Raw genomic sequence first — 25,204 nt, forward strand, 5'->3', positions numbered from 1 at the left:
AATTCTGATTCCTGTCAATGTATGACAAAACCCACTACAATATAATAAAAAAAAAATGAAGAAAATCCTCAATAAAAGTTAAAACCAGGCAATTTAAATGAAACTTATTGCTTCTTTTACATTTGTTACTTATCTAGAGCTCCTGTTTCTTGGGAATACTTTTCTGGGCAAAATGTAGAATGTCTTCTCCCATCTTTCCTTGAGTAGGCTCTTGTTAAATCTCAGAACCGTGTGGACTCAGGGCCCTGGCATCTCACTGTCTCTGTTTGGTACATGAGCCCAGTTTCTCCTTGGGTGACATACCCTCTAGTTAAGGGTCTTCACTGTCAGTCATCGTCATTTTTGTTATTCTCTTGCACCTTCTATCATTTAGTAGATAAATACTCAGATTTCCCCACAAATTAGCTAGATGTTTATCTTTTCAGATCATGCTTAGCTCCCATAAGTATGTAGGAAATTTCACCAGAACTGCATTGTGAAAACTTTAAGTTAGATTTGAGATGATGGTTTAGTCAAACAAAGCTCATGCATTGCTGCACAGGTGAGCCACTGTCCACCTGGTTTTCTTCCTCTTCCCACTAACACTTTGGAATCCTTTAGGAAATCTGATTTTGGAATCCTAAAAAGGAAATCCAGATTTCCTTTAGGAAATCTGATCTGACCTTGTATGTTGCTTATGTGATTGTAAACATCTCCCAAAGTGTTCATGTACTGGCTTAATTAGCCTAAAATAATTGTTTCTTTACAAAGTCAGAAAGTGTGTACATAACCTGAAATTCCAGAAACATGGGAATTTCCTCGTGCACAGCCTTGCTTCTGGATTTCTCGTGAGATGCAGAAATAAGACACTTCTTGCAGGTTACAGGTGGGCCAATTCCTCAGGGCAAACCTGGGGCTGCTGAGCAGCTCTGAAAGGCCCCTGTGAACGTTTGTGGCTCATGCTCAGGCCCCACCTCCTGATCCTTTGTCCTGAGGAGAAAGCAGGTCGGGTGTTGGAAATGGAATGGCTGCTAAGCTCAAAGTCATAGTTAGTAATTTGGCATATGTATCATATATAATGGAGAGGGAAATGGCAACCCACTCCAGTATTCTTGCTTGGGGAATTTCATGGACAGAGGAGCCTGGAGAGCTATAGTCCATAGGGTCATAAAGAATCGAACGTGACTGAGTGGCTAGTATAAATCATTCTGCTTTAAAAATGGGTGTTAGAACTACTTTTGTAGACTTGGAAAACTAACTAAAACATGTTATTCAATTAAAAAATAAACTGTAAAACAAACAAAAAAAAAGATTGTGTATAAAAGGCTTGTCATTTATTTACCTTTCTGCAGCTGTGGTAAAATTACTTTTGGCTTTGGTTCATTCATTTAAAAAAGTTGTGGTAAAATATATACAACATAAAATTTACCATTTTAACTATTTTTAAGTGCACCATTTAGTGACATTAAGTATATTCACGTTAAGCCATCACCACTGTGCATCTCCAGAATTTTCTCTTCTTCCCAAACTGAATCTCTGCCTCCATTAAACATGGACTCCCCAGTCCCCTCCTCTTAGTCATCACCCTTCTACTGCTTCTTTCTATGAATTTGACTCCTCTAGGTCCCTCATATAATGAAATCACACAATGTTTGTCATTTTGTTTATGCCATGTAAGTACAATATGTTCAAGATTCATCCGTCTTGGAGCAGATGTCAGAATTTAAGTCCTTTTTAAGATTGAATCATATTCCTTAATATGTATATATAATATTGTGTGTATCCATTCATCTGTTAGTGGACATTTGAGTTGTTTCTACTTTTGATTTTTGTACATAATGCTGCTATGAACACAGTGCAAAAACAGTTTAAGTTTGTGCTTTAATATGAGTACATTCCCAGAAGTGAAATTGCTATACTATATGTTAATTTCATGTTTGGTCTTTTGAGGAATTGCCATACTCTCTTCCATTGTGGCTGTATCACTTTATAGTCTTACTTGATCATTGATTTTTCTGTTTAACTTGAGGACTAAATGGAACATTTTTATGAACCATGACATTTTGTTTGGATCCATGGCTCCAGTTGGTGGTCTGTTGAAATAGCTCAAGGTGGTCTGTTCAGGTTCCTCAGATCTCTAGGGAATTTTTCAGAGCTTTTTATCAAATGAAAGAATTATACAGCATAGGCTGTGCTTTTTGTAAAGTCAGCAGACTGGCATTAAGAACACAGGTTCCTCACAGGATTAGTGTTTTGAATATTATACTGGTTAGTTTTAGAATGAGGAAACTAAGACCAAAGTGTTTAAATGATATCACACCTAGTATTAATGACTGATCACATTTATAGTCCACGTCCCCTAATCTCTTCCCTCGAGGTGGCCTCTCCGCTCTCATCTTGTTGTTGTTGTTCAGTCAGTCAGTCCTGTCCAGCTGTCCGTGACCCAATGGACTATATAGCACACCAGCCTTCCCCATCCTTCAATATCTTCTGGAGTCTGCTCAAACTCATGTCCATCGAGTCAGGGATGCCATTCAACCATCCCATTCTCTGTTGTCCCCTCTTCTCCCTGCCCTCAATCTTTGCCAGCATCAGGGTCTTTTCCAGTTTGTCAACTCTTGGCATCAGGTAGCCAAAGTATTGGAGCTTCAGCTTCAGTATCAGTCCTTCCAATGAATATTCAGGGTTGATTTTCTTTAGGATTGAGTGGTTAGATCTCCTAGTTGTCCAAGGGACTCTCAAGAGCCTTCTCCAGCACCACATTTCAAAAGCATCAATTCTTTATGGTCCAACTCTCACGTATGTCCATGACTACTGGAAAGACCATAGCTTTGACTACCTAGAACTTTGTCGGCATAGTGATGTCTCTGCTTTTTAATATGCTGTCTAGATTTTGGCTCAAAATTGCTTTAGTTAACCCCTAAGTCTAAATTTGTATCCCTTTATCCTTCAGGCAGGTCCAAGTTCATTGAGAAACAGGGTGGAGGGTTTTGCTTCTGTCCCCTGCTCCTCCCTTTGCTGTCCTTGTGGGCAGGGCTGCCACCACATTGAATCTTCTAAGGATGAACATGGGTCGCTAGAGCCCTGCTTTCAGGCATCATCCTGCTTGTCCTGACACTACACAAGACCCCATCAAAATACACTCCATTTTGCTATGTCCTCAGACTGACTTGGTATCACTGTAGTAATCCGATTCTCTGTATCTTTTTCTCATTTCAGTCACTTCACCTGAGTACTTTGGTCATGAGGAAGACCACCACAGGCCAGATAGTCAACCTGCTGTCCAATGATGTGAACAGGTTTGATCAGGTGAGCTGCCCCTGAGAGATCCTCTTCCATTCCCCATCCTTCTCACTGGGTTTAGCTTATTGGGATACCAGGTGCCAGGGTTTGGTGTTGGCCAGGATTCTGTTGAGGACACAAGGCAAAAGTTCTCTTTATCCAACCCTCATTTCCTCTGTGTACAGCCTAGATGTGATAATATGTGTTGGCCTATACATGAGCATTTTGTTTTTCTGACATTGTCTGTAGCATACTCCAGTAATAGGCAGGCAGCAGTGTTCTTGCCCAGCTTGGTTAGTGCCCCTGGGGTCCTCCCGGAGTGGCCCTTCTTGGCACGTGGTGTGGGTGTTGAGGGGCTGTCTTCCTCCTCCTCTGGATGATGAAAGCCTGGCGGGCAGGGGTTGTTCTTTCTGTGTGCCCTGTTCAGTGCCTGCTGCATAGGGAGGCTTTGAGGAATATTCCAAGTTGGTAGTCTCCAGCCAGACACAGCACACTCTCTGCTGTCCCATCGTACCCATTTCACACTTACCTTATAAATAGATCACGTTACCCAGAGTGGTGTAGCTGTTGGCCAGATCTGTATAGACCACTTCTCTTTCCTGGATGATCTTGGTCTTTAAGTTTAGGGGCTTCCATTGTAGTTCAGGTGGTAAAGAGTTCGCCTGCAATGCAGGAGGCCTGGTTTCTATATCTGGGTCAGGAAGATTCCCTGGTGAAGGAAATGGCTACTCACTCCAGCATTCTTGCCTGGGAAAATCCCATGGGAAGAGAAGCTTGGTGGGCTACAGTCCATGGAGTCGCAAAGAATTGGGCATGATTAAGCGACTAACACTTTCATTTCTCCTTCAATTATTTTTTCATTAAACATGATGTAAGACCAACCTAGATAGCATATTAAAAAGCAGAGACATTACTTTGCCATAGGTCCATCTGGTCAAGGCTATGGTTTTTCCAGTGGTCATGTATGGATGTGAGAGTTGGACTGTGAAGAAAGCTGAGCTTCGAAATTAGCCTCCAACTAATAAAAATAAATGAGGAAAAAAAAGAAAAAACATAAAAACAACATTAAAAATGGTATCACAGTGCTCGGGCCTGGTGCACTGGGAGGACCCAGAGGAGTCGGGTGGAGAGGGAGGTGGGAGGGGGGATTGGGATGGGGAATATGTGTAACTCTATGGCTGATTCGTGACAATGTATGACAAAACCCACTGAAATATTGTGAAGTAATTGGCCTCCAACTAATAAAATAAAATAAAAAAAAATGGTATCACATTCATATTACATCTTTGAAGTGTTGCTAAAATGATTTAGCAACAAATATTTAGGTAATATTTTAATTATATAAATTCTGTACATAAGATTATAAATAAATTCTTTTAAATGTCTTAAAAAAAAAAAGAAAAATTGATGCTTTTGAACTATGGTGTTGGAGAAGACTCTTGAGATTCCATTGGACTGCAGGGAGATCCAACCAGTCCATCCTGAAGGAGATAAGTCCTGGGTGTTCATTGGAAGGACTGATGCTGAAGATGAAACTCCAATACTTTGGCCACCTCATGCAAAGAGTTGACTCATTGGAAAAGACCCTGATACTGGGATGGATGGGGGGCAGGAGGAGAAGGGGACAACAGGGGATGAGATGGCTGGATGGCATCACTGACTCGAAGGCATGAGTTTGAGTAAACTCTGGGAGTTTGTGATGGACAGGGAGGCCTGGCGTGCTGCAATTCATGGGGTTGCAAAGAGTCGGACATGACTGAGCGACTGAACTGATCTGAAGGCCTAAAAGGCCTATACTTAATTTGAAGGTGAATAAGCCTTAATTTGGGGGGCTCCAAAATCACTGCAGATGGTGACTGCTGTCATGAAATTAAAAGACGTTTACTCCTTGGAAGGAAAGTTATGAACAATCTAGATAGCATATTAAAAAGAAGAGACATTACTTTGCCAACAAAGGTCTGTCTGGTCAAGGCTATGGTTTTTCCAGTGGTCATGTATGGATGTGAGAGTTGGACTGTGAGGAAAGCTGAGCGCCGAAGAATTGATGCATTTGAACCATGGTGATGGAGAAGACTCTTGAGATTCCCTTGGACTGCAAGGAGATCCAACCAGTCCATCCTAAAGGATATCAGTCCTGGGTGTTCATTGGAAGAACTGATGCTGAAGCTGAAACTCCAATACTTTGGCCACCTCATGCGAAGAGTTGACTCATTGGAAAAGACCCTGATACTGGGAGGAATTGGGGGCAGGAGGAGAAGGGGACGACAGAGGATGAGATGGCTGGATGGCATCACTGACTCGATGGCATGAGTTTGAGTAAACTCCGGGAGTTGATGATGGACAGGGAGGCCTGGAGTGCTGCAATTCATGGGGTTGTAAAGAATCAGACACAACTGAGCGACTGAACTGAACTGAACTGAAGCCTTAATTTCTGCCCTGGAAAGGCCACAGCCTGTCTGGAAGGTAAATACTCAAGTAATTATTGGAGAGTGTGGTAGGTCCCATAATATAGCCTTTTTTGGGGAGATGGAGGCTGAATTTTGGAACAGAGAGAGTTTGGGGAAGCCCTGAGCTCATCTGTGTTGTGGACAAAATCAACATCTTCCTTCAGTGCTGCTAGTTGGGTTCTCCCTGGCACGTCCCTGAGGCCGGCCCTATGCTGACCCCGAACAGCATCATCTGGGGTGGACACTTGAATTTCTGCTTCATCAGGTTTAAAACTCACTGAGATCATTTCTGTTTAGATTCCTGTCCCTTCAGAGCAGATTGTTCTACACTCTCTCCTTACTGGTTTTGATTTTATACAGTCCTAAGAAGGCATTGTCTTTCTCTTTTAAGGTTACAATGTTCTTGCACTATCTGTGGGTGGGGCCACTGCAGGCTATCGCAGTGACTGCCCTGCTCTGGATGGAAATAGGAATATCATGTCTTGCTGGGATGGTGGTTCTCATTATTCTTCTGCTTTTGCAAAGCTGCATTGGAAATTCATTTTCATCGCTCAGGTAAGAGAAACACTGGTTTAAAAAATAGGTGATATGTGCTTGGTAATGTTCACCATTTGCTCAATGCTTCTGTGCAAAAACAAAACCAATGCCTTCCCTAGTCTCTTCTTTGCGTGCTTTGTAGACCCTTCAGGATTAGCCAGTGGAAGCTCTAGCCCTAAGCTGAAGGCTGATTTTGAAGAGGGAAAGGTGTTGGCAACTCACTGGCTCCTCCCAGCACCATACCTGAATAAGTGGAGTGTCCTTGAGAAGAAGTTACCTATATTGAAGTTATTTAAGCATTATTAAATAGTAATAAAAAGCAGGTCCCAGAGGGTTGGAGGTGGGTCTTTGTCCAGGTTGTTAGGTGATGGAGGTATTGTGTTTTTTGAATTTTTTTTTCTTCTTCTTTTTTTGGTGACTTTACATGTGTTATTTTTGTCTATTTGAAATTTCCTTTCCTGTCTCGCTGTGGAGAGATGTTCCTTACCCTTTGAGACCCTGTTCCAGTGCTGCCAGGTCTCTGAAGCTCTTGTTCTCCTTTCCCAGTGGAATTAACAGCCTGATCTTTTCTGCTCACTGGCACTTCACTCCTATTTTATCACAGCACAGACACTGTCTTCCTGTTAGATTCAGTGTCTTTTTGCCTTCCCTGCCCAACTGTGACCTCCTTGGGAGGAGAGTTTGTACCTGACTTACTTTAGGTCTTCTTTAGCCAGTACTGCAAGTTCTCCAAGTTACTCCTTGAATTAGGCTGAATGGTTGACTTCCTAGAAGTCTTTTTCTCCATTTGTACTCTGACAAGGGCCTACCTGTGATGTCAGCATAGAAGAGCTGTAGGGAATCATCGATCCCTGGTCCCTCCCTGTGCTCCCTGCTGCTGCTATGGAAAGTTGGGCTGTGGTCACCAAGGCTCATCTCTCACGTCTTTCCCCTCAGGAGTAAGACTGCAGCTCTCACAGATGACAGGATCAGGAACATAAGTGAGGTTATAACTGGCATCAAAACAATAAAAATGAATGCTTGGGAAAAGTCATTTATAGACCTTATTACCAGACTGAGAAGGTAAGTTTCTGTATGTATCACACCATATTTTTGTACTTTCCCCCCTATTTTTACTGACTGAAATTAGAAGTCTTACCAAGTTTTCACATGAAGACGAACTTAAATACTATGAACTCCACACCTCACATGTCGCAAGAGGGTTAAGTGAAAGAGGGTAGGTGTCATTTTAACCTGCTGTTCTATCTGTGATTTTCTTAAAGGCAAAATTATATATGCTTCTGAAGTCAAACAGTCAATAAACACATGAAAAAAATGCTTAACATCACTCTTTATTAGAGAAATGCAAATCAAAACTACAATGAAGTATCACCTCACACTGGTAGGAATGACCATCAAAAAAACATCTACAAACAATACCCTTCTGCTCTGTGTTGGGAGTGCAAATTGGCACAGCTATTGTGGACAACAGGATGGAGATTCCTTAGAAAACTAGGAATAAGTCTACATATAACCCAGCCATCCCACTACTGGGCATATACCCTGAGAAAACCAGAATTCAAAGAGACACTTGTACCTCAATGTTCACTGCAGCACTATTTACGATAGCCAGGATATGTACTTCCAGAGGGGCCATGGCCTTCCTCTGTCTAATGTCTTGGTGTCTCACAATTTTGGGGTGTATTAATCTCTTCCCCCACAAGTTCATGAGCTCCTGGAAGAGAGGGGCTGTGTATTTCTGTCGTCAGTGGGGAGCCCCGCCCAGGACTTGTGGTTATGAATTCTTGTTGGATGAATGTTCAAACCCAGTCTGATTGACCCACAGTATTTAAAAGGGTGTCATGAAGCCTCTGTTTAGTTGTAAGAGTGAAGTGGTGATGAACTGTGTGGTCCTGGTGTCGAGATGGAGCTCCGGAGGTGCACTGTATAGTCCCTCCGTGTGAGGATTTGATATCGATGCTTCTTTTAAAACCTATTTCATGCTCTCTTTTCCAGGAAGGAAATTTCCAAGATTCTGAAAAGTTCCTACCTTAGGGGCATGAATTTGGTATCATTTTTTGCTGTCAGCAAAATCATGATTTTTGTCACCTTCATCACCAATGAGCTCCTTGACAACCTGATCACAGCCAGCCAAGTGTTTGTGGTGGTGACGCTGGTAGAGTCTGTGCGTTTCTCGAGCACCCTCTACTTCCCCATGGCTGTCGAGAGGTTATCAGAGGCCGTCATCAGCATCCAAAGAATCAAGGTTTGGTGACAAATAATTTTTTTCAGTTGTAGGTGCATTTTTTGTAAAATGCCTCCTTTTATTTGGTGTCACTGTGTTCCAGTTAGGTGATATTTAACTTTCCCAGTGCCAAAGGTGGCAGACTTCCCAGAATGTTGTATACTCTCTTCTCTTATTAGGTAGAGTGTGTTACAGGTATCATAAGACTGGTTCTCATGTAGGGCCAGTAGTATATATAGATAGCAGTGGCACAGTGCTCTTGTGTAGTGATGCCTGCAGAGAGTGATTAAAATGTCTAAAAGCAGGAGCAAACAGAGTGCATCTCCTGTGCTAACTCTGATGACTAGGCAGTGACTGTGCACAGTCCTGGGGTACAGGATTCCTCTCTGGGCCGGGAGGGGAGGAACTTGCTGAGAGCTCCCTGCTTCTTGGACAGGAAGAGTGACTTCAGATTCACTTAATTCTCTGTGTTCAAAAATGAGTTCTTCCCTCCACAAATGTTTTGCTTGTTGATATACGAGCCTGCCTTTTGTATCTGCTTTTTCATCCCTGGTCCCTTTTTATTTACTGCTTAATCCTCTCTCTAACTGCTCTCTTCTTTTCAAATTTGTAATTCCCACCATTATGTGAACCAAGAACTTCCATATACACAAGCTGGATTTATAAAGACATAGGAACCAGAGATCAAATTGCCAACATCCATTGAATCATAGAAAAAGCAAGAGAATTCCAGAAAAAAATCTTCTTTTCCTTCATTGACTACACTAAAGTCTTTGACTGTGTGGATCACAACGAACTGTGGGAAATTCTGAAAGAGATGGGAATACCAGACCATCTTACCTGTCTCCTGAGAAAACTGTATTCAGGTCAAGAAGCAAGTTAGAACTGTTGCTGGAACAAGGACATGGAACAAAGACTGGTTTCAAATTGGGAAAGGAGTATGTTAAGACTGTATATTGTAACCTTGCCTCAAGACTCAGTCAGTAACGAATCTGCCTGCAATGTAGGAAACCAGTGTTTGATCTCTGTGTTGGGAAGATCCCCTGGAGAAGGGCATGACAACCCACTCCAGTGTTCTTGCCTGGAGAATTGCCATGGACAGAGGAGCCTGGTGGGCTACAGACCATGGGGTCCTTAAGAGTTGGACATGACCAAAGCAACTATCAGGCTGTTTATTGTCACCCTGCTTATTTAACTTATATTCAGAGTACATCATGTGAAATGCCAGGCTGGATGAAGCTCAAGCTGGAATCAAAATTGCCAGGAGAAATATCAGTAACCTCAGATATGCAGATGACACCACTTTAGTGGCAGAAAGTGAAGACAAACTAAAAACCTCTTGATGAAAGTGAAAGAGGAGAGTGAAAAAGCTCAACATTCAGAAATAAAGCTCAACATTCAGAAAACTAAAATCATGCATCTGGTCCCATCACTTCATTGCAATATAGGGGAAAACAGTGCAAGCAGTGACAGATTTTATTTCCTTGGCCTCCAAAATCACTGCAGATGGTGACTGCAGCCATGAAATTAAAAGATGCTTGCTCCTTGGAAGGAAAGCTGTGGCAAACCTAGACAGCATATTAAAAAGCAGAGACATTACTTTGACGACAAAAGTCCATATAGTCAAAGCTATAATTTTTCCAGTAGTAACGACAGATATGAGAGTTGGACCATAAAGGAGACTGAGTGCCAAATAATTGATGTTTTGGAATTGTGGTGATGGAGAAGACTCCTGAGAGTCCCTTGGGCTGCAAAGATTTTAAACCCCGAGTACTCAGTGAAAGAACTGATGCCGAAGCCGAAGCTCCAATACTTGGCCACCTAATGCCAAGAACCGACTCACTGGAAAAGACCCTGATGCTTTTTGAAGATTGAAGCCAGGAGAAGGCAGCAACAGAGGATGAGATGGTTAGATAGTGTCACTGACTCAATCAGCATGAATATGAGGAAACTCTTGGAGATAGTGAAGGACAGGGGAGCCTGGCATGCTGCAGTCCACGGGGCTGCAAAGAGTTAGACACTACTTGATGACTGAACCACAACAAATACACTATATTATATGATTTTATTGATATAAACCATGAGCTGTAATAACAGTAAATATTATTCCATATGTTATTTAATATGTTCTGATGTGGATTAATACTTTAAGTACAGTTGGTAAAACATTATTTAGACTGTACAAAGGTTTTTATTGCAAATCCCAGGAAAGCAGTTGTTTTTGTTTGTGCTTTCTTCTGCAGTTTAACAATATTTTTTTTCTTTTTTCTTTTCTGTAGGATTTTCTATTACTTGATGAGATACCAGAGCTCCACCCTCAGCGGCCATTGGATGGTAAAAGGATAGTGGACGTGCAAGATTTCACTGCTTTTTGGGATGAGGTAACAAGTCCTCCATTCCAGGACCCTGACTGCTAACAGACAACTGTGACGTGGATTTACTAGAGAATTTTTAAATTTTATGCGTGGTGTAAAATGTGACTTGCTCATTTACTGAAAGTATGTTATAAAAATTCTCAAAATTGGCACTAAAGTTGTATCTAATGGAGATTAAGTATAAAGTCAACCTAAGACCTTTGACTTATTGCTCTCTATGTCATTTTCAAGAGAGCTTTCAAAGTATTAGCACCTTTTGAACTTAAAGTACATACATTTGTAATGTTAGCATTTACAGAAATGGACAGACAAAATGCTGCAGTGTGGAATGGGTTATCTAACAAAGGCACAACTGGTTGTTAAAGAGGCTTTGGGGAGTTAGTGTACAATTTTGCCTTGATTATCAGATCACATTATTATACATAGAGTGAGACTGTGATCTGGGTCTTGGCTGGGGTAGGGTAGGGGCTCCCCCATCCTGAGCTTCTGGATGGTCTGTGCACTTTGTTGGCAGCCAGGGGCAGGAGGAGACAGCAGGTGGGAATAATGAGCACCAGTGATTCCCAGTTAAAGGATTGCACTTGATGACAGGTTGACAGAGAACTGGTGATTTCCAACGCTTGGTTTATTCGTTAGTTTCAGGCAGAGAGAGAAAACAACCAGGTCTGGTCTCAAGAAGCTGTCAGTATTGCACACCCAATGTAGCCCCTTTACCAATGGAAATGCTCCCCCCACCCCAGTTCTGTGGTCCTCTGTGCTCACCCTCCTGTATCAGTGTGGATTAGTCAGGAAAACTGAATCCCACCACGGGAGAGGGAGTTCCATACAGGGAGTTAGTAACGTAGGTGATATAAGAGGGAGAAAAAATTAGAAAGGATGAAACAGTGGTGCATGAGACAACCCAGAGATTAGCAATGGCAGGAAGCTGCTCCCACCCCCGGGCTGGAAGGACTCGGGGAGGAGACACCTCCATCAGAGGGTCCACCCTCCAGAGCAGAGCCCAGGAGCCTGGGCTGTCAGAGTGGGGACCACAGAGCACGTGTCCTGACTGTAGACTCACCCTGTCTTTCGTGCCTGTGACTCTGTGGTGCCACCTGCATCATGTTCACCTGCTTCTGACTCAGCCCCTGTAGTCCCCACAGTCGAGGCAGTGGTTTGCTCCCAGATACATGAAACACATCCCTGTACCTTCTGTCCATGGAGACTCATACACGGTACCTGCCCTTCCCTGATGGTTTCTCCTATTTTAATATAGTAGATTTATCTCCTGCTTGCTGTTTCTCGGCATAATGCTCTTGAAGCATTTATAGAAAGCACCGCTAAAATTCCATTTTAAAGGCCACTTTATGTGAATGCTAACACATACTTTATATGACTCATTAGCAGATTTCTTTTTTCCCAGTAAGCACATAGATTTATTTTATCTGTTTATTTTTTGTAGATTTATTTTAAATCAGTTTGATATATGATGCAGATTGGTTCTGCAGTTTTTAATGAACTGAAATAAAAGTATCTATATACAACCATATCTGCCTGTGCAACAAATATCTGTAAGGTAAAATAAGGGATTTTATTTTATTTTTTATTTATTTTTATTTTTAAATAAGGGATTTTAGTTGTACTACAGTCTATGTGAAAAAATCAGGTGAAAAATCTGAAATGGTTTCTATATACCTTCTAAAGTAAAAAAAAAAAAAATCAAATTATTAATAACTCAGGGTACTAAACTGCTAAAGGAAGAGGAACAAGGCTGTGAGAATTTTCTTGTAAATTCTAATTCTATATTATGGTTTTGTTAGAGCAGCATTCAAAATTACAGGAGAGGCTTCATCAGCTACATTTTCACAGAAATAGCTACAGTGTTAACTTTACTGTGTGGCAAGGTATTCCTGTCTACCTAAATGACAATGATGCCATTGCAGCTAATATTTACCACCTTGGGAGAATGGAAATTCTGTGTATTCTCAACTGAATCTTGCATCTTATAGCACTTACTAAAAACTAATAGTCATGGCACTATTGTGAGGTACCTCGGTTGTTACTACTGAGGGAAACGCAAAAATGTAAGCCTGCCTTTCCCCAGAAACCTCTGAAGCCAGACATTTTAAACAATTAAGGCCCTTGAAAACACTAGGGATATGTACAGATTTGCAGGGAAAAGAAACTCAAGCTGTACCAACAAGTAATGAAGAAATAGTAAATCTTCATTTTAAGAACCTTTAATTGTCTAAATGTAAGGAAATTTGGCTTAAGAAATGGACAAAAACAATTTGTCATTTCTTACCATAAAATATTGAAAACCAAGTGCTAAATTCAACCACTATAGGTTAAAGAAACTAAAACAAAAAAGCCTTAGTGACTGGAGCCTTAATGAGCAAAAGCTCATTTTAAATTGATTTGAGCCCCTGAACTAATCCTGTGTGCCAAAGGCAGGGAAGAAGGATCCCTCTAAGCCTGAGAAAACTAGTGCTTCATAAAGAAACTAAAGAAATGAAAGTATACATGTTATCACACCACAGGAATTGAAACTGGTAAAGGATGGGAGAGAAGAAAGAAAAAGTATGATCTGTTTTCTCAGGGCAATCATCATAAAAATCCACAGTAATCTGATCAACTAAATTTTTTCTTAAATTACACTGCTCACATTTACTGTGTTAAAATGATTGTCTCATTAAAGAGTAAATGATTCTAAAACACCTTCTTTCTTGCCTTATAGAAGTTACTTTTCAAGAAAGCTTGGTGGAAATCTCTTTGAGGCATAGCAGTGTTAGGATAATTTTTTAAAGTACAAAGGAAAGTAAAATGAAATCAATTTTATACTTTAAATAGCCATAAGAAAACTTTTGGGTGGTTCAATAGATGAAGGCTTTTGACTTGATATAACATTGTTTAAGTCACTTGGGCTTTGATTAAAACAGGGATGTTTTCAATTAAATGCTGACTGTTAAGTATCTTAAACCTGGTTTTTTACTGCCCACATCAACAGTTACATCCTCAGACCAACTTTTCCCTTCTTTAATGTGAAATATCGAATCACCAAAATTTTAGGTTGAGTGTACCTTTCAGTCTGTATTGAAGGCACTGTTTTTTAATTTCTCAATGATATAAGGTGCTTTACAAGTATGAACAATATGCTGCTATACTTTACTATTTTTCTTGTTTCTATGTAGAAAAAATTACTGTTATTAAGCACAAAATTTTGCTCTAAGGCTACTAAATTTATGAATTTATTCCACTTTGGAAATGATAGCCCAAAATCCACCTGGTTGATGCTCCTTCAGCATATTCTTCTCAATTCTGGTCACTAAACTACATCCTGAGTTTGCATAAAAATAATGCAGCTTTCAGGCTTTAAAATGACAACATTTAAACTGCCAAGAGAGTCACGGGGTTGTCTGTACAGGACAGTGTTTTCCATCACTTACAGAGTCACAGCTGACATGTCAAGAAGAGAGAAACAATACCACAGCAACAGCCATTTAAGGTAAAAGGAGACACAAGGATTCATGAAGAATATTTTAAATATTCCCTTGAACAAAGTGATTTAACTGATTCTTCTTCAAGGGCAATGCTCATATGGGAACAATTAAAGGTCCTAGAATAACATCTTCCACATGGGAAATATTGAAAGATAATATTGCTTCAGTTAGTCACACTCCAGTCCTTGTTAACTTAGCAGGTCTGTTTTCACAGTGTAGTAGTTCTGTTTTTTAGATCTGCAGAATTTATAGAGAAAGAAAATTACACCCTGTATACCCAAGACAAAGACATTTCCTCCAAAGAAACTGGATGTGTCAAAGGCAGACTTTGGCACAAGTTGGGAGTCGGAGTTAGAGTGGCGTTAGTTGTACCTGATGTGGTCACTATGGTGGGAGCTGAGGAGGGGAAGGCAGAGTTGTGGTTTCAGATTTGGTTGGTGAAGGTTGGCAGTGGGCACAGAACAGAATTCAGCACCTGGCAGTCACTGATGTTGAATTATCTGAAGAGTAGCTTTTAACTTTCATTTATTCCCAAAGCAGGTAGTATTAGCAGCCTTAGCATCAAAACAGGAAACACAGTTGTGCTTTTCACAGATTTCTGGTGCTAAAGAGGTTCGTCTGAGGAGTGGTGGTACTGGGGCTCTTGTGGTGGTACTCAGTAAAGCTGGGGCTGTAGTCATGTTGAGGGTCACGGTGGTTCCCTGAGTCAGTCATCACACAGAGCATGGCTAGGCAGCCTGTGGCCCAGAGCAGCGGGTGGGAGAGCCTGGACATCGCATCCTCCATGAAAGTGTTCAAGTGGACCTGGGGCACCCAACGCTGTCTGTCCTTCTATCCCCTGCACCTTCCCCCCTGCCCCCAGTGTGTGCAGGTGTCCATTGAATTTTTTTTGTACCAAACTATGCAGCATTTTATTTTATTTTTTTTCATTTATTTTTATTAGTTGGAGGCTAATTACTTTACAATATTGTAGTGGTTTTTGTCATACATTGACATGAATCAGCCATGGATTTACATGTATTCCCCGTCCCGATCCCCCCTCCCACCTCCCTCTCTACCGGATCCCTCTGGGTCTTCCCAGTGCACCAGGCCTGAGCGCTTGTCCCATGCATCCAACCTGGACTGGTGATCTGTTTCACCATAGATAATATACATGTTTCGATGCTGTTCTCTCGAAACATCCCACCCTCGCCTTCTCCCACAGAGTCCAAAATCTGTTCTGCACATCTGTGTCTCTTTTTCTGTTTTGCATATAGGGTTATCATTACCATCTTTCTAAATTCCATATATATGTGTTAGCATACTGTAATGGTCTTTATCTTTCTGGCTTACTTCACTCTGTATAATGGGCTCCAGTTTCATCCATCTCATTAGAATTGATTCAAATGAATTCTTTTTAATGGCTGAGTAATATTCCATGGTATATATGTACCACAGCTTCCTTATCCATTCATCTGCTGATGGGCATCTAGGTTGCTTCCATGTCCTGGCTATTATAAACAGTGCTGTGATGAACATTGGGGTGCACATGTCTCTTTCAAATCTGGTAGCCTCAGTGTGTATGCCCAGAAATGGTATTGCTGGGTCATATGGCAGTTCTATTTCCAGTATTTTATTTTATTTATTTATTTATTTATTTATTTTTTCTTTTTTCTTTTTCTTTTTTTTTTTTATTTTTCAGTGGGTTTTGTCATACATTGATGTGAATCAGCCATAGAGTTACACGAATTCCCCATCCCGGTCTCCCATCCCACCTCCCTCTCCAGTATTCTAAGAAATCTCCATGCAGTTCTCCATAGTGGCCATACTAGTTTGCATTCCCACCAACAGTGTAAGAGGGTTCCCTTTTCTCCACACGCTCTCCAGCATTTATTGCTTGTAGACTTTTGGATAGCAGCCATCCTGACTGGCGTGTAATGGTACCTCATTGAGGTTTTGATTTTCATTTCTCTGATAATGAGTGATGTTGAGCATCTTTTCATGTGTTTGTTAGCCATCTCTTTGTCTTCTTTGGAGAAATGTCTGTTTAGTTCTTTGGCCCATTTTTTGATTGGGTCATTTATTTTTCTGGAATTGAGCTGCAGGAGTTGCTTATACATTTTTGAGATTAATCCTTTGTCTCTTGCTTCATTTGCTATTATTTGTTCCCAATCTGAAGGCTGTCTTTTCACCTTGCTTATAATTTCCTTTGTTGTGCAAAAGCTTTTAATTTTCATTAGGTCCCATTTGTTTATTTTTGCTTTTATTTCCAATATTCTGGGAGGTGGGTCATAGAGGATCCTGCTGTGATTTATGTTGGAGAGTGTTTTGCCTATGTTCTCCTCTAGGAGTTTTATAGTTTCTGGTCTTACATTTAGATCTTTAATCCATTTTGAGTTTATTTTTGTGTATGGTGTTAGAAAGTGTTCTAGTTTCATTCTTTTACAAGTGGTTGACCAGTTTTCCCAGCACCACTTGTTAAAGAGGTTGTCTTTTTTCCATTGTATATCCTTGCCTCCTTTGTCGAAGATAAGGTGTCCATAGGTTCATGGATTTATCTCTGGGCTTTCTATTCTGTTCTATTGATCTATATTTCTGTCTTTGTGCCAGTACCATACTGTCTTGATGACTGTGGCTTTGTAGTAGAGTCTGAAGTCAGGCAGGTTGATTCCTCCAGTTCCATTCTTCTTTCTCAAGATTACTTTGGCTATTCGAGGTTTTCTGTATTTCCATACAAATTGTGAAATTATTTGTTCTAGTTCTGTGAAAAATACTGTTGGTAGCTTGATAGGGATTGCATTGAATCTATAGATTGCTTTGGGTAGTATAGCCATTTTGACAATATTGATTCTTCCAATCCATTAATCTGGTATGTTTCTCCATCTGTTTGTGTCCTCTTTGATTTCTTTCATCAGTGTTTTATAGTTTTCTATGTATAGGTCTTTTGTTTCTTTAGGTAGATAAACTTCTAAGTATTTTATTCTTTTTGTTGCAATGGTGAATGGTATTCTTTCCTTAATTTGTCTTTCTGTTTTCTCATTGTTAGTGTATAGGAATGCAAGGGATTTCTGTGTGTTAATTTTATATCCTGCAACTTTACTGTATTCATTGATTAGCTCTAGTAATTTTCTGGAAGAGTCTTTAGGGTTTTCTATGTAGAGGATCATGTCATCTGCAAACAGCGAGAGTTTTGCTTCTTCTTTTCCTATCTGCATTCCTTTTACTTCTTTTTCTGCTCTGATTGCTGTGGCCAAAACTTCCAAAACTATGTTGAATAGTAGTGGTGAGAGTGGGCACCCTTGTCTTGTTCCTGATTTCAGGGGAAATGCTTTCAATTTTTCAGCACTGAGGGTAATGCTTGCTGTGGGTTTGTCATATATAGCTTTTATTATGTTGAGGTATGTTCTTTCTATTCCTGCTTTCTGGAGAGTTTTCATCATAAATGAGTGTTGAATTTTTTCAAAGGCTTTCTCTGCATCTATTGAGATAATCATATGGTTTTTATCTTTAAATTTGTTAATGTGGTGTATTACATTGATTGATTTGCGGATATTAAAGAATCCTTGCATTCCTGGGATAAAGCCCACTTGGTCATGATGTATGATTTTTTTAAATATGTTGTTGGATTCTGTTTGCTAGAATTTTGTTAAGGATTTTTGCATCGATGTTCATCAGTGATATTGGCCTATAGTTTTCTTTTTTTGTGGCATCTTTGCCTGGTTTTGGAATTAGGGTGATGGTGGCCTCATAGAATGAGTTTTGAACTTTACCTTCTTCTGCAATTTTCTGGAAGAGTTTGAGTAAGATAGGTGTTAGCTCTTCTCTAAATTTTTGGTAGAATTCAGCTGTGAAGCCATCTGGTCCTGGGCTTTTGTTTGCTGGAAGATTTCTGATTACAGTTTCAATTTCCTTGCTTGTGATGGGTCTGTTAAGATCTTCTATTTCTTTCTGGTTCAGTTTTGGAAAGTTATACTTTTCTAAGAATTTGTCCGTTTCTTCCAAGTTGTCCATTTTATTGGCATAGAGCTATGCAGCATTTAAAAATTAATTATCTTGTTCTTTCAAGAGCTTAATAACATGGTCACAGACTTCTGTGTAAATTGCACTGTAGTCCAGAACACCCTGTTCTGTTGTCCTGGCCTTGCCTATGGAAGGATTGTGCCCCTTCCTGGGGTCGTTAGTAATTAGGGCTGTCATGTTAGTTAGGTCATGGGTGAGAGAGCCCTCGAGGGGAAGGGGAAGACATTGGGGTTTCAGAGAGAAGCTGAGTCTGAACGAAGTCCCTGCTGGGTTGGGAGGTGGGAAACAAACAAGAGCTCTGTAACCTGCTCTCTTAGACAGCCAGTTGGGCAGGTGTGGGGAGGTCTCAGGGACCCAGGTCTCATTCGCGGAATAATAGTACCTGGTCTCAGTCTTTAAGCTTTAAAGTAAATGATCCAAGGCCTTCTCTGATGGTCCCATGGTTAAGAATCCACCTTTCAATGCAGAGGATGTGGGTTCCACCTCTGGTTGAGGAACTAAATCTCACATGCTATGGAGCAATTAAGCCCACACACTGCAACAAAGACCCAGTGCAGCCAAAATAAATAAACAAACAAACAAACGGTCCTATGGGAGCCTCCAGATCTCATGGGGCAGGGGTTTTGAACTGTGTCTGCACAGAGTGGGGGCTCAACTGATGATTTTTGTGAGTCAGTGTCCCCCAACCTGGATAATCAGTGGCGGAGGGGACCCGGCAGCCATGAACTGTTGAGTGCTGCCGCCTTCTGTTCACCCCAGAGCAGTGCTGAATCCTGAAGCCTGAACAGGGAGGGAACTCAGTCTGCCCCTGAGAGACTGAGGGCCTGCAATAGGAAGCTGATGTTTGTAGGTGGTTCACTATTTTGTAGTCATAACTGAGTAAAAAAATAGTAATGTTGTAATCCTAAGTGTCATACAGGAAGAAAGGAGTGGAGAAGCTTAAAAAGCTTAAAAAGTATTTCTTGTGTATTAAAATCAAGCCTCTTGTTGATAATTTGTCATTTCCCAAATCTGAAACTAGCTTTTTTGGTGTTGAAAAATCATTGTCATTTTTTAAAGTATGTGAATCTTATATAATCAGTTCAGTTCTTTTCAGAAGAAAAATTTCAATTTGAAGATTATTCCGACTTTTAATCCAGAGTCTGTGCTTTTAGTTTTTAGGGCATTTTACTTAATCACATGCAACCACTCCTCTTTTTTTTTCTTGACACAGTGGTTACTGACAATTATATTAACACTTTGAATATGTAAAGACACATGCACACAACCTTAAGTCTCCCAGGAATACAACCTGTGATCAGCGTGATGAGTACTTTGTTCTTCTCCCTCACATTGGAATGTGTGCTGTTGCGTGTACCTTCATGTTTTATGTTTTTCTTACAGTAGAAGTACTTTATTGCTCCTATTTAGCCAGGACAGGTAATGCATGTAACACATATGAATTTGAGGCTTTATCACTTTATCCTATGATGTAATAATTAATTTCTTTATTCCACATTGTTTTGTTGTTGGTGTTACATTAGAGCTCTTGTTAAGTGAGAGCTTTGACTGTTACATGTAAGAGTTAATTTACCAACAGTGACTTCTTCATATTAAAGTTCCCCTTTCCTTGGCTGAGCATTACTGAGTTTCATTCTTTATCAAATGAAAATGGAGAGATTTGTGGAGATGATTATTATATTTATTTATATTATAAATTGTTTATTAAAGTGCCAAGCACTTATGCTGCCACTTTGTAGAGATTAATGAGATAGACAGTTAAAACCAAGGGTTATGATGAAAACTTGAAAAGGAAGTGAGTGTTAGTTGCTCAGACCACTCAGGGGTCCTACTGTTTGTGACCCCATGGTGTGTAGCCCACCAGGCTCCTCTGTCCCTGATATTCTCTAGGCAGGAATACTGGAGTGGGTTTCCATTCCCTTCTCCAGGGAATCTTCCTGATCCAGAGATCGAACCCAGGTCTTCTACATTGCAGGTATATTCTTTACCATCTGAGCCACATGATTAAAAACCTCCCACACTGAATATTCTACTAAGTACATTATTTTTAAAAACTTGTGTGCATCCTTCAGTTTGCATTTCAGGCAGGTGCCTGCTCACCTCTACTGTTTAAATTCTGTGGGGGTCTAGAGCTGTGTCCAGAAATCTGGTAAAAGAAGGAGGCTTCCTAAAAGCAACTAAAACTTCCTCAATCCCCCAAAGAGATGGAGTTGGTTGAAAAGGCCTCCTGGAACAGTATATTGAAATAGGAAGGAGAAAAATGTTGGTTAATGTTAGCATATCAATAGCTATTACGTTATTTTATCTACTTTCTAAAGTAAGTTGTGTGTTACTTTATTGAAATGGGTACATTTTTATAAATTTTAATTTGCAGGAATCAGAAACCCCAACCCTACAAGGACTTTCCTTTACTGTCAGACCTGGTGAACTGTTAGCTGTGGTTGGACCTGTGGGTGCAGGAAAGGTAAGTTGTGATGCCTTTTTTCAGCTCAGTGCAATACCACAGCCCCTGTTAAACACTCAAGAGTGGAACCCAGAGCTGAGTGTGACACAGTTTGAATTGGCTGTATCTAGAACGGTGTTTCTCTAGGTGTGTTCGATGGAATATTTGTTTTGTAAGAAGGTTTCGTGGCCAGATAAATCTGGAAATATGCACATTATGTTTTCCTTCTTGGTGCTTTACGTTGCTTAGTTTGGAACTGGTTGTCAGGAATTTGGACGTCTCAGTGATGGAGATTATTTATATGACAGCTGTTCAGGTTGGATAGAGACAGTGGGGACTTCTTTTTGTCACGGCGGCCCCTCCAGGAAGTCTGGAGGTGGTAAAGGCTCTTCTGGGAAGCTCTGAGCGTTTCCTCACGTGACTTGACTTGGTCCCATCAGTGCACGTGTAGTGAAGGTGCAGCCACGTGCTGGAGATAAAGATATAGACATGAACAAGACCCCGACTCTCTGCCTTTCAGGGGCAACCAGGTTCCAGGACAAGACAGATACACAGGCAGGTTATTTCAGCCCAGTGTGGTGAGCACTCTGATGGTGTGGACACAGATACATCATTTCTGTGTGTTACAGGAGATCTGAAGGACATGTGTAGGTGCACTTAGTGTCCTGTGTTTTGTACAACAAAATACAGAAACCTAAACCTGGGATGTGTACAGGAGAGGGTGATGATTTCTTCCATGGAGGACTTTTAAAAAATATATTTAATTGGAGAATAATCACTTTACAATATTGTGTTCATTTCTGCCATGAATCAGCCATAGGTTTACATATGTTTCCTCTCTCTTGAACCTCTTTCCCACCTCTCACGCCATCCTATCCTCGTAGGTTGTCACAGAGCACAGGATTTGAGCTCCCTGAGCATGATGGACTTCTACTCTTCAAATACAACAACCTCAGAGTTCTTTTAAATAATAATATTTGGATATATTCTTCACACATAGATTAAAAGTTTTTTTAAATTTATTTGGTTGTATTGGGTCTTGGTTGCAGTGCATGATATCTCTAACTGTGGCAAGTGGGCTGAGTTGCCCTGGGGCATGTGGGATCTTAGTTCCCTGACCAGGGGACCAGGGATCTAACCAGAGCCTCTGGCATTGGAAGCAGTTTTGTCTTATTTTTCTTCAGTGCTTATTATCTGAATGTAATTATTGTTTTTTTAACTTTTTATTTTGTATTGGGGTATAGTCAATAAACAATGTTCTGATAGTTTCAGGTGAACAGTGAAGGGTATATGTCAGCCATACATGTACATGTATCCATTCTCCCCCAAATTCCTCTCCCATCCAGGCTGCTATGTAACATTGAATAAGGTTCCATGTGCTATACAGTACGTCCCTGTTGGTTCAGTCAGTTCAGTTCAGTTACTCAGTCATGTCCGACTCTTTGCGACCCCATGGACTGCAGCACGCCAGGCCTCCCTATCCATCACTGACTCCCAGAGTTTACTCAAACTCATGTCCATTGAATCGATGATGCCAACCACCACCTCATCCACTGTTGTCCCCTTCTCCTGCCACCTTCAATCTTTCCTAGCATCAGGGTCTTTTCAAATGAGTCAGTTCTTCACATCAGGTGGCCAACGTATTAGAGTTTCAGCTTCAACATTAGTCCTTCCAATGAATATTCAGGATTGATTTCCTTTAGGATGGACTGGTTGGATCTCCTTGCAGTCCAAGGGATTCTCAAGAGTCTTCTCCAACACCACAGTTCAAAAACATCAATTCTTCGGCGCTCAGCTTTCTTTCTAGTCCAACTCTCACATCCATACATAACTACTGGAAAATATCTATGGTGAAACGGACCACCAGCCCAGGTGGGATACATGAGTCAGGTGCTCAGGCCTGGTGCACTGGGAGGACCCTAAGGAGTCGGGTGGGGAGGGAGGTGGGAGGGGGGATCGGGATGGGGAATACGTGTAACTATATGGCTGATTCATGTCAATGTATGTCAAAACCCACTGAAATGTTGTAAAGTGATTGGCCTCCAACTAATAAAATAATTAAAAAAAAAAAAAAAAAAAAAAACATCCATCACCACACAAAAAAAAAAAAAAAAAAAAAAACCATAACCTTGACTAGGTGAACCTTTGTTGGCAAAGTAATGTCTGTGCTTTTTAATATGTTGTCTAGGTTGGTCATAAGTTTTCTTCCAAGGAGTAAGTGTCTTTTAATTTCATGACTGCAGTCACCATCTGCAGTGATTTTGGAGCCCCCAAAAATAGAGTCTGACACTGTTTCCACTCTTTCCCCATATATTTCCCATTAAGTGATGGGACCAGATGCATGATCTTAGTTTTCTGAATGTTGAGCTTTAAGCCAAATTCTCACTCTCCTCTTTCACTTTCACAAGACAGAGGATGAGATGGTTGGATGGCATCACCAACTCAATGGACATGGGTTTGGGTGGACTGTAGGAGTTGGTGATGGACAGAGAGGCCTGGTGTGCTGCGGTTCATGGGATCACAAAGAGTCAGACATGACTGAGTGTCAGAACTAAACTATCAACTTTTAGTTTACATTGACTAATAGTGCTCTTTTCCGTTTTTTCCTGAATCTTCCAGAGCTGTACTTTATCCTGTTCTGATATTATTGATCAAGCATCATGGTGGGGTTAGCTGTGCTGCCGGGAGTTTTCCATCCTGAGTGCTGCCTGTTCATGTGTGTGTGTTCCCATCTGTTTCAGTCATCGCTGTTACATGCTCTACTGGGGGTGCTGCCCCCGAGCCAGGGGAAGGTCAGCATGCACGGGAGGATCGTGTATGTTTCTCAGCAGCCCTGGGTGTTTCCAGGAACTGTGAGGAGTAACATTTTATTTGGAAAGAAATATAAAAAAGAACGATATGAAGAAGTAATAAGGGTTTGTGCTTTGGAAGAGGTGAGTAATGACTCTTGAGTTGCATGTACTCGAATTTCAAATGACAATATTGGTTTAAGCTCTAAGATTTGTTGAAAGTTCTTTTTATTTGAATTTGGAAGGTTTTTTATTTGTTGTTTTAAGCTGGACTTCTGGATAAGTATGTAGTCATGTACGTTGCTGTTTTGATTCTTATGTGATAATGATGGTCACAGAATGCCTTTGCTTCTTTTGGTGAAGTTTAATTCACTTTTATTCTTTTTTTAATGGACAGTTAACAAAAATATGTAAGAATAGAGAGCACTGTGTAATGAACCCTCATGTTCCCACCACCAGGTTCATCCAGGGTCAGCTGGTGGCCAGTCTTGCTGGATCTTTACCCCTGCCCTGTGCCACCCCTCCACTCAAACCCCCACCTGATCCCCCGGGATTCTAAAGCAGATCCTAGACCTCAGATTAGTTCATCTGTAAACATTTCATTGTTGTTCAGTCAGTAAGTCCTGTCCAACTCTCTTCGACTCCAAGGATTGCAAAAGGCCAGGCTTCCCTGTCCTTCACCATCTCCAGGAGTTTGCTCAAACTCATGTCCATTGAGTTGGTGATGCCATCCAACCATCTCATTCTCTGTCGTCCCCTTCTCTTCCTGCCATCAGTCTTTCCCAGCATCAGGGTCTTTTCCAATGAGTTGGCACTTCATACCAAGTGGCCAAAGTATTGAAGCTTCAGCTTTAGCATCCATCTTTCCAATGAACATTTAGGGTTGATTTCTTTTAGGATTGACTCGTTTGGTTTCCTTGCAGTCCAAGGGACTCTCAAGAGTCTTCTTTAGCAACACAATTCAAAAGTATCAATTCTTTGACACTCAGTCTTCTTTATGGTCCAACTCTCACATCTGTACATGACTATTGGAATAACCATAGATTTGACCATATGGACCTTTGTTGGCAAAGTGATGTCTCTGCTTTTTAATATTTTGTCTAGGTTTGTCATAGCTTTTCTTCCAAGGAGCAAGCATCTTTTAATTTCATGCTGCAGTCAACATCTGCAGTGATTTTTGATCCCAAGACAATAAAATCTGTCACTGTTTTCCACCTTTTCCCTGTCTATTTGCATGAAGTGATGGGACCAGATGCCATATAAATCAACAATAAACATATTCTGTTACCATAAGCAATATAGTATGTAACATTTGCCTGTATATTATCTTTAACCACTTTTAAAAACTTAAGATTTTTTTTTAAAACAAGTTTTTATAAAAAGCTTTTAAGGATTTTAAGAACTTTTAGGCATTACATAGTTAAAGTTATGATGTTGATAAATTCTAGTTTGATATTTTTCCACATAGATTGCTTGACCTTACAAATCCCTCTTGGCTGCCTATAAGTTTGTACTGTCATCTTATATTTACACACTCCTTTCAACTTGGACATTTTCTTTTCAGATTGCCTTGACAATCATAGGATAATAAGTGTATTGATCCTTCTGTGTCTAGGTATAGAGACTTTCAAGACTTGAGTTATTTTAGTG

At 40.6% G+C, this 25,204-nt stretch overlaps 1 protein-coding gene across 1 annotated transcript in view; it reads left to right on the forward strand.

Moving 5' to 3' along the window:
- LOC136144146 (ATP-binding cassette sub-family C member 4-like) overlaps window positions 1-25,204 on the forward strand; it is a 158,554-nt gene that overhangs the window by 20,723 nt on the left and 112,627 nt on the right. The window contains exons 5-11 of the mRNA XM_065901806.1: window positions 3,199-3,288; window positions 6,100-6,263; window positions 7,182-7,307; window positions 8,241-8,490; window positions 10,749-10,850; window positions 20,697-20,786; window positions 23,507-23,698. Coding sequence (XP_065757878.1) covers window positions 3,199-3,288; window positions 6,100-6,263; window positions 7,182-7,307; window positions 8,241-8,490; window positions 10,749-10,850; window positions 20,697-20,786; window positions 23,507-23,698 — 1,014 coding nt within the window. The remainder of the gene's footprint in view (window positions 1-3,198; window positions 3,289-6,099; window positions 6,264-7,181; window positions 7,308-8,240; window positions 8,491-10,748; window positions 10,851-20,696; window positions 20,787-23,506; window positions 23,699-25,204) is intronic.

The sequence above is a fragment of the Muntiacus reevesi genome, chromosome 11, assembly GCF_963930625.1.
Source record: "Muntiacus reevesi chromosome 11, mMunRee1.1, whole genome shotgun sequence".
In the NCBI taxonomy this organism is placed as follows: Eukaryota; Metazoa; Chordata; class Mammalia; order Artiodactyla; family Cervidae; genus Muntiacus; species Muntiacus reevesi.